This window comes from Scatophagus argus, chromosome 8 (genome assembly GCF_020382885.2).
Source record: "Scatophagus argus isolate fScaArg1 chromosome 8, fScaArg1.pri, whole genome shotgun sequence".
NCBI classification, from domain to species: Eukaryota; Metazoa; Chordata; class Actinopteri; family Scatophagidae; genus Scatophagus; species Scatophagus argus.
In genome coordinates, this window is record NC_058500.1 from 14,360,050 (window position 1) to 14,369,146 (window position 9,097).

Sequence of the window (9,097 nt, forward strand, 5' to 3'; positions counted from 1 at the left end):
CATTCGGTTTTTCACAGACGCAAACAGCAAACGCAGCTCAATGTATAGTCAAAAAGCCTCTTCTTTCTGCAGGACCACTGAATTTTTAACACCTGATGGACTGTTTTTCTTGATAGCTGGTTGTGTCATTGTGATGATAATGCAGGTGTGGAGGACAAAAAAAAAGACAATGTGCCACTGCACTGCTGCAAACACCAAAAGCATTTAAATCATGATCTCAGGCAAGGTCACAGCCGTATGGCTTAAAATCTCCTGCACATCATCAGCTCTTTGGAAAACTCCAATCTCTGAGGCCACTAAAGAATAAACAGCTGCTCGACACAAAGGTCGGCATTAATTATTACTCCAAAATGTCACAAATGCTTACTGTGTTATGGGGGTCCCTCTGGGCCCAGTGAACTGTTTGATGACAAGGAAATTTACTTTGAGGAAAAAGGTGATCACCAGCAGCACGTTTTAATTAACGATGAATTGTAGTTCCATTTAAAATTTTTATTGCCGCAGAACAGTGAGACAGTCCCCGTTCACCGAGGGTGACAATCTCAGATTTTCCTACAATCGAGAGCTCACGCATTGGATGGACACTGCAATGTGTGACTGTGAACGACTTTCAACAGTTAAAAAATGCTCTTTGCTTCATCTGTGTTGTTTTCCAGTGGTTTAAATCCATGAGACGGCACAGGGCTGAAATTCATATGTGATCTGTGTAATAATTCATCTTCATAATGCAGTAATTAGTGCTGGAATTCTAATTCAATTTATAAATTGTTCAATTTATCACTCAAGACAACCTCTGTTGCAACTTTTTCAGTAAACTGTAAATTTCAGCAGCATCCAGTTAACTCCAAAATTGATTTAAAGATTTATGGATAATTAAAAGAATCATTACTTGCAGAAGATCACACACAAGAACAGAATATGACCTGTTTTTACGGCACGAGAAAGAAATCTCTTTACAGTCCACAGCTCAAAATCCTGCTGTTCTACTGTGCAAAAATAATCACCTCAGTTTACTGAACTTTTTTGTCTGTGTTGTTGTGGCTTCAATTTGCCTTCAGAAAGTATTGTGAAATTTACTGATAAATTCATTGCATAAAAGTGTTTTTCAACAATTATTTCACTTCACTCATCTTACCTCATCTGAAGTTTTATGCCCTCTTTTCCCCCCTGATTTAATATCTTGTGTTTCGTGAAATAAAACCATTTTACTACAGATTTAATGAGGAGTGGGACGGTTGTTTCAGAGTCATGAGAATTTGAGAGAAATGAGAATGAGAATTTGAAAAAAATCAGATGTAATGCTGTGACTGCGCTCATCAGGCTTGAACTGACAGGTGGCATCACATCACCGTCTTACATAAATCACGACTGGAACGGGAAAAACAATAACACGTTGTCATCTGCTCTGTGACACGCTGACCATGGGTTTACTAGGGTCACACAAGTTAGAGCCCATCAGGGACAGAAATAGACCTGCATGAGTCTGCCCGTTACCAGCTGACTCACTGACTTCTGCTTTTAGTTCCGGAAGGTGCAACCAGTAGAGAAGAGAGGAAGCGGGGAGGGAGGGGTTAAACGCCGGAGAAAAGTTTGTTTGGCTGCCTTAAAAGCAATGGATGGAGTTTGTCAAATCACATGGCTCGAGTCTGGTCTACATGTCGCCGGGCTTTAAGGGAAAATAACACGGAGAGACGATGGTAAAAGCCAAAATGTACTGAGTGGTTGCAGAGCTTGTTCAAACGATGGCAAGTGGGAATCAGACAGTCGTGTACTTTTATGAGCAGGTGGTCGTTTTGTTTTCGTGCGCCCTGTCGTTTCTGGGCTCCTCTCTCATCATCCTCACCTATATCCTTTGGTCAGATCTGAGGACCACTCCGAGAAGGCTCCTGGTCTACCTCTCGGTGTCTGACTGGCTGTCCGCCGTCTCCTACGCCTTCGGGGTCTGGAGGGCTTTCCGCACCGACTCGATTGACTGCGTCGTTCAAGGGGCGATATCCACTTTCGCCAACACCAGCTCCTTTTTCTGGACCGTGGCCATTGCGGTGTACCTGTATGTTTTCATCGTGAGGTCCAACCAGAGAGTCGCTGACAGCCTGGTGTTGTTTTTCCACCTCGTCAGGTGAGTGCGGAGGGCTTGAATGTACCTTTCGTCTGGGCTGCTATATGCTAACTGTAAAGCTATCGACGATGGCTGCTGTCAGAGGAAGTCCAAGTTTATGTGGCTGAAGTGACCAAATGATGCACCCAGAAGCATGTCGGGATGTGTACCAGGTGACGACTGCATGCGCTCCCAGTTGACACAGTAAAGAAAAACAAATTAAAAAAAGTTAGCCACCTGCTTCCTTAAACTGGAAAAGGGAGCACAGCCAGACCTTTATGTGCTACACAGGTTTAGTTTGCTCTTAGATTAAAAAAAAAAAATAGACGATTATGTTAGCCTGACTAACCATGGCTGAATGAGTACCCTTCATGAACCTTTATTTATTTTTTTTTAATACTCAGTTTTCAATTATCATTTTCATCATAAGTAAATTTCCACTCTGGTCCAGTAATAATAAAAAATGATCTCTTACAGCAAAACAAAGCAAAGCAGTAATTATAACCATTGTTCACTTGACGTAAATTTTACATTATATAATCACAATCATAACTAAACTTAAAACTGGAAACTATATTACCGTAATACTGTCGGTTCTAGCATTACGGTGCACTGCGGCTCTGTTTGTGTTTTGTCCAAGTGGTGTTGCCGTCCCTTAGCAGAAGCTGTTGCTTGGTAGCTACAGTCAGTGTCAGGCACTGTGCTGTCTGTGTTGCTTTGAAATGTATTAAAAGTGGGAAAACTAGAATGCAGTATGAGATTAAACCGTCCATTGCGATAGTTTTTGTAAAGTGTTTCGAAAATGATGTTTAGGAGATGAGAGCCGAGGTAAGGAAAAGAAATTAGATGATTGGAGAGGAGAAGATATAAGATGAGACCATAAATAAGACAAATGTAAATGTAAAAAAACTGTCTTTACTGTAACAACGTATATATTTTTGTTCATATGATTATGGTTGCTCTTTATTCATCTCTAATCTCTTCCGTTACATACATTGAAACAAGAAAAGGTCAGAAATAAGTAAAAACAGTACACAGGTATTAAGGCAAGATATGAAAAACACAGGGCAATATACATGCAAAAGTATTTAAAAGGAGTCAAATAAGATGGAAACTAAATTGAATTTAATAAAACACAACAAACAGGAAGGGAGATGAATATTTCAGTGCAATCACACCATGAGATATGGATAAATAATCCCAAATTTTATTTAATAAAACACTGACACTAACATGAACTGTTTCTCCACATTAAAGTCAAGCTGGTCAAGCTGATATTTCACCTCTTGTGAAACCTGCTTACAGCTGACAGGAAGCACGTGTTCAGTTCTAACTTCTTTATGTTGATGAGTAAGCGACACTTGGAAATTTTCCACAAATGTATCTCTGACTTTGTGCAGCTGATGAAATTAGATGATATGAGCCTGGGCTGACATTAATGGGATGAACTTTCTGAAATTAGTTCTTTGATGCTGAATTTTGTCCTCTGTCCACTGATTCATGTAAATTGTTCTCACTTGGTGCAAATGTCGTAAAAACAATAATTCATTAGTAACTTTCATCATTTAAAAGTAAAAGCCACAGTGCAGCTTCTAATGGATGTTAGCACAAATTCAGCCACTCAGATGCAGAAACAATATGTCACATTCATGGACTCTTAAGAGCATCTCGTTAAGGTGCTGATAGCTTTTTCATCACGAAATCAACTCAGTGTTCAGTGCGCACAAAAGTACAGAAATGTTGACATTAAAAATGAGTATTCATCTTTAATTTAGATTTGCCACATTCAAACCGATAAGATTTCTATAATTATGTACCTAATGTACTACACAACATTACACAGGCAGTGTTTTCAGGTGCAGTTATTAACAACTGCAGCTGCAACAACATGTTTTATTGTACAGAATCTACTTTGAGTGCTCCGAATCAGCACGTATGTTTCGTCCTTTGTTGTCAGCCTTTTCTCCCTGCACTTTAACGAGCTGTCCGTGTTGATTGTGTAGATGTAACGATGGAGCTGATTCACTGCGCTGCATAATTGATCTATTTTCGGACACAAGAACATTTTCACCCCTGGGTACGCCTCGCTGCAGTGTCTGTGTTGTCATTCTACTTTCGTTTCTGCGAATCCTCAAGTGCTCAGTTCAGAAGAAGATCACTCAACAGTGTCTTTCATTGAGGCTTGTACACAAACTGTACACAAACCCTAGAGGTGTACCGATTGCGGTTTTCTTGGCTGAGATTTTTGCAGAATTCGTTTTTCTTTCTAAGAACCATAATTGACGCCATATACAAACAAAAATCTACTTTTCTTAAGTGAAAATTTTACTTTCATAATTAAAGAAATTATTAAACTTTGCATTTTCCTCTCAAAATAAAGCAACTGGCCAGAGCTACAAATACTGAAAATGAGCCGAATACCCAACTTGAGCCGACATATTTCCCTTTACCGAACAAAAGCAGGTGCAGCAGATTTATGTAGCAACAACAACTACTTATACCATTTTATAGTATAGGTGTTGAGCTCTGGCTAGCTTTAGCTTTAGCCACTTTTCCTTTGCTGGCTTCTTCAAACTTCAGCAATGAGGCCTTAAACACTGTGCCGTTTGTAATGATCAACCTCGTGCTGCCATGAAAATATAGCATTCTTTTAAAGTGGTGTTTTAAGAGAAGTGGTGATGCTTCAGGGGGAAACTTTGGCAAACATTTCTTCTTAAAATGCTGAAATCAGTTAATGGTTTTTAAGATAAATTGAGCTAAAGCAACACAACTGGTAAAGCTCTGCACTGTGAAATATGTAGCACAAACAAGACTTAGCAATAGATGATCTATCACATGGTGTCACAAGGTTCTGCAGTATGTGTGAGTCTTGAACCCACCAAACATGTATGTGCAAACTTTGTAGAGCCGTTTAAAGTTAGACAGCTGACCTTTGTTGAGGAACTTTAATTCTCTAAACCCTCTCTTTTGATGTCTAGCTGGGGTGTCCCTCTGGCTATCACTGTTGTGGCCGTGTCCCTCAACAAGATTGGTTACGATGCATCAGAGGTGTCGGTGGGCTGGTGCTGGGTAAAGATTGATGCTTCTGACCGGGTCCTGTGGATGCTGCTGACTGGAAAGATCTGGGAGTTCATGGCTTACCTCACCCTCCCCGTCCTCTACATCCTGATCAAACGACACATCCACGTAGCGGTGAGAACCAAACCAGCTTTTTATTAGCTACATGCTAGCTCTTGTTTCAAAAGAAAGCAATAGAAAGCATTCAGAGAACACACACTATACCTCCACCTTCAACATTTGTTCTTTTGAAGAAAGTAGAAAGTGTTTTCAATTTTTATATCTCCATTTGAGTCTGGAAGAAATACACACATTGGTGGATAATAATGATATACACATGTAAATTTCTTTTATTTTTATTTTTTTTTGTCAAATAAGTGTACCAAAGTTAATAGGATTAATCATCTGGTCACTGTGGACATGTGCACAAAATTTCATGGTCACCCATCTAAGTTGGCAAGATATTTCAGCCTTGCTGCTGATTTGGCTAAAAATTCTTTTTCATAATATTTAGAAATCATCTCAAAATGTCTACCTCTTTGTCCTAATCTTGACCAAAAATACTGAGTAAGTCTTTGAGCCTTGACCTACAAATTTTATTTAAATCTATTAAAACACCCCATTGGCAGAGGAAGTTATTTGTGTTCGTGTCACTTTTCTGTTCTCAAATAGCTGCCATGTTGTGAAATTATTTGCTATCCTTCATGATGCATCTATTTTTTTTAATTCTTATTTTGGTTTGTCTGGCTCATGTTTTCATGTTTTTAAACAAAAACTCTGTTCGACGCAGCATGCGGCCCTGTCTGAGTATCGTCCCATTTTGGCCAACAGGCCTCAGTCACACTCCTTCTCCTCCATGGCTGATATGAAGCTTACACTCATTCCCATTATCTTCATCGTCCTGCGCATCTGGAGCACAGTGCGCTTCATACTGCTGCTAGCCGGCTCTCCAGCCAAACACAACGCGGTGCTGGTCACTCTTCATGTGAGTTTAAAGATTCTTTTTAACCAGTGACGTCCAGTGCGGAGGAAGTCTACTAATCCCCTTTAATGTGATTTTTAACTGACAGTTTCCTACTCCTGCTTGGTGCCGCTTCATCTTTTAGTTTGTGTTTGTGTGTAGTTTTGTGTATGACGGCACATTGGTGTGAGTGTACATGTGTGGTATCACTAATTTATGTGCTGATAAACTTGTGACAGCGTGATTGTGTGCTGTCAAGCCTCTGAATCATCACACAATCATCACGAAATGGTTCCTGTGTTCACTGATATTTTTGAACATCTGGTTAGCGGCAGAAAAAGTTTTAAACTGTAATTAACTTTCCCTCTGGATGGGTTTGGCGTGTAAAACAACCCTTATGGTGTGATAACTTCCTGGACAGTTTTATTACATCCTTGTCACTGTTAGTATGTGTGTAAAATACTTTTAATTGATATAACAATAACAGAAGAGTTCATAAGAAAATATGTTAATTTAGTTAGTTAATGAAAAGAATAAAAGTACTTGAACTCGTTATGCTCTTTACCAAATAATATTATGAAGAGGTTTTGTTGCATTTTTAAACCATTTAAGGACATTTTATTCATAGCAATCTTTTACTGCCACAATCCCCCTTAAAGGCTTTTTGTTTGAATCCAACAGGGAATTGGCAATACCTTGCAGGGAGCAGCCAACTGCATCATGTTCGTATTGTTGACTCGACCAATTTGCACGCGCCTCTGCGCCGCACTCTGCTGCTGCTCCAAGGCTGAGGCAGAGGCGCAGCACTCGCAGGACGCCCCTCACAGGCTGCTGCCAGGACAGGACGCCTCCACACACAGAGAGGACGACACCGTTCGAGTCCGCACTGATAGATGACACCAGATTCTGTGGATGTGAAGCTTAACAACGGTGAACATGAAGGGAGGGAGTGATGGAGGGCTCCGCTTTCCATTTAGCCTCATTACAGGAAGTGCCTGCAGAGGGGAGGTTGGACATTTTGCAGGTGCATGCACATCCGTGTCACAGGAAAAGTCACTCTGCCTGCACTTTGGCTGATGATGCTTCCTGACTCAATATGTTACACATAAATAGTATAGTTTGACAGATGGGTTGTACATCAAACTTTTGTTTTTGTACAAGGTTCCTGGTTGATCTTTGAACAGGTGTTCATTCTGTGAAGGACACTTCAGCAGCTTTATTTATCGCGTACTGTGTGGTTTTATTTACGTTCATTTATTTTCATTCTCCCTGAAATGAATGTTTATACTTCACCTTGTGCTACTGAATATTCTAGTATTTTAATTTTTGGAAAAATCTACCTTACCTTTGCCTTTGATGCCTCATTGTGTTCAGGTAAAGAATAATAACACCTTTACAGCATCCTCAGCATTATCTTTACATGACAAACACACTGTAAATTTGTTCAAACTTTTCATTTTCTCTGTTACTGAACATGCACAGCAAATGTGGTCAGCTAATTGACTGTCAGTTAGGGAAGAGTCACAGCAGGAAAACAAAAGTTATCATAACATCTGTAGAAACTTCTCGTTCCAGTCCTACACCATAATCTTCCGTATTCTGTGCGGTTGATCTGTGTGCAGAGTCATTGTTTTACTGAAATATAACTAAATACACTTACATGTTGCCATGGCACTTTGAGAAATAGGACAACGTGGACACGGCACATTTAGTCATATTTTGGTGAACCAATGAGTACTTAGTAGTTTGTTAACGTAACAAGAAGTGCATGCAGATGAAAATGATGCTGCAGGCGTTTGTGAAGTTTCTGTTAATGTTTCAATGTTTATTTTCCAAAAGTGGAAACCAGTCACCGTTACGACACATTGCAACTGACATTAACTCAAGCTAACCACAGCTGCTGTTCTGTTACAGCCATCTTTGAAGAACGATATTTAAAGTTTGTTTTGAGTTTTGAGTTTTTTGAGTAGATTTTAAATTTAATATATTTTACAATGTAACTTAATCATAAAATAATTCTCTAATGTGTGTCCAGTGTGACTTTGTGTGGAAGAAGCATCATTACATTTGACCATCCTTTCAAAATGTCACATAAAAATATAAAACATCCTCATGTGTTGCTCACATCAGGCATCGATTCCCTTTATTCTTGCCTCACTTCAAAGTTGCAACAGTTTTCAGACAGCAGTTGCAAAAGCTCATCAGTATTCGACATGTCACCAAAATCAAGTTGACAACATTAAGGCCTTTGTGGTTAGGATGCATGACCTATCATCATCACATGGTGTCCTTCCTCCTTGAAACCCAGTCCTCACTTCTCCTTTGACCCCTGCTGCTGTTGGCCCCTTTTTGCCCAACTGAGCTACAGGTCAAAGGCGTACAACAGTGTACTGACAACAGTGAACCCACCAAACGGGACCGACCTGGATTACAACCACAACCTGCTTCCTATAGCTCCCGCAGGTCTTGAAAGTATATGAACTACACTCGAACATGATCCATTACTTTGCTGATTGTTGGGTGAGGTGAGGATTTTCCACCATGTTGACAGTCAATTTTCTCATTTTCTCAGTTGTTCGACTCTCCCAAAGGGCAAGGGCTTGTTCAGGAAGTCTTGTTCGGTCTCTTTGATGAAGTGCAGAAGGAATTGATGTTCTGAAACTACTTTATGTCAGACTTTTTACTCTTATGAGGGCAGTTCTCAGATATTTACTTGACACGGAGACTTTATTCTGTTTACACTGAAAATATTAAAAACATAAATAAAACACTGGTTTCATGAGAAAGAGTTTCCATATGATCTAATTTTGTCCTGAATTAATGCGACACGGTGCAGAGTTCACTCTCACAGGAGCATCAGTAATGCTGACACAGAGCTGGGCACCATGTCTGGGAAAATGGAGGAAGTGTTTATGCTGAGGACGTCCAAAGCGGCCAGTAGACAGTTTTTTGTCCTTGAGAACGACAGAGGCCACACACAG

General features: G+C 40.0%; 1 protein-coding gene across 2 annotated transcripts; it reads left to right on the forward strand.

Moving 5' to 3' along the window:
- Positions 1-1,055: 1,055 nt before the first annotated feature.
- gpr157 (G protein-coupled receptor 157) lies at positions 1,056-8,897 on the forward strand. Of its 2 annotated transcripts, XM_046396042.1 has the most exons (4): positions 1,086-2,119; positions 5,077-5,290; positions 5,946-6,140; positions 6,798-8,897. In XM_046396042.1, exons 1-4 carry the CDS (start codon positions 1,743-1,745, stop codon positions 7,011-7,013), a joined length of 1,002 nt encoding a protein of 333 aa, XP_046251998.1. In that variant the 5' UTR covers positions 1,086-1,742; the 3' UTR covers positions 7,014-8,897. The 2 variants fall into 2 exon arrangements, with proteins under 2 accessions (XP_046251999.1, XP_046251998.1); XM_046396043.1 differs by lacking the exon at positions 5,946-6,140 and having other exon boundaries at positions 1,056-2,119.
- The last annotated feature ends 200 nt before the right edge of the window (positions 8,898-9,097 follow it).

Excerpts from the sequence above, each read along its gene's own strand:
- gpr157 (XM_046396042.1), top strand. The coding sequence starts at position 1,743 with ATGGCAAGTGGGAATCAGACAGTCGTGTACTTTTATGAGCAGGTGGTC. Across the intron at positions 2,120-5,076 it reads TTGTTTTTCCACCTCGTCAG|CTGGGGTGTCCCTCTGGCTA; the intron begins GTGAGTGCGGAG and ends TTTGATGTCTAG. Across the intron at positions 5,291-5,945 it reads AACGACACATCCACGTAGCG|CATGCGGCCCTGTCTGAGTA; the intron begins GTGAGAACCAAA and ends TGTTCGACGCAG.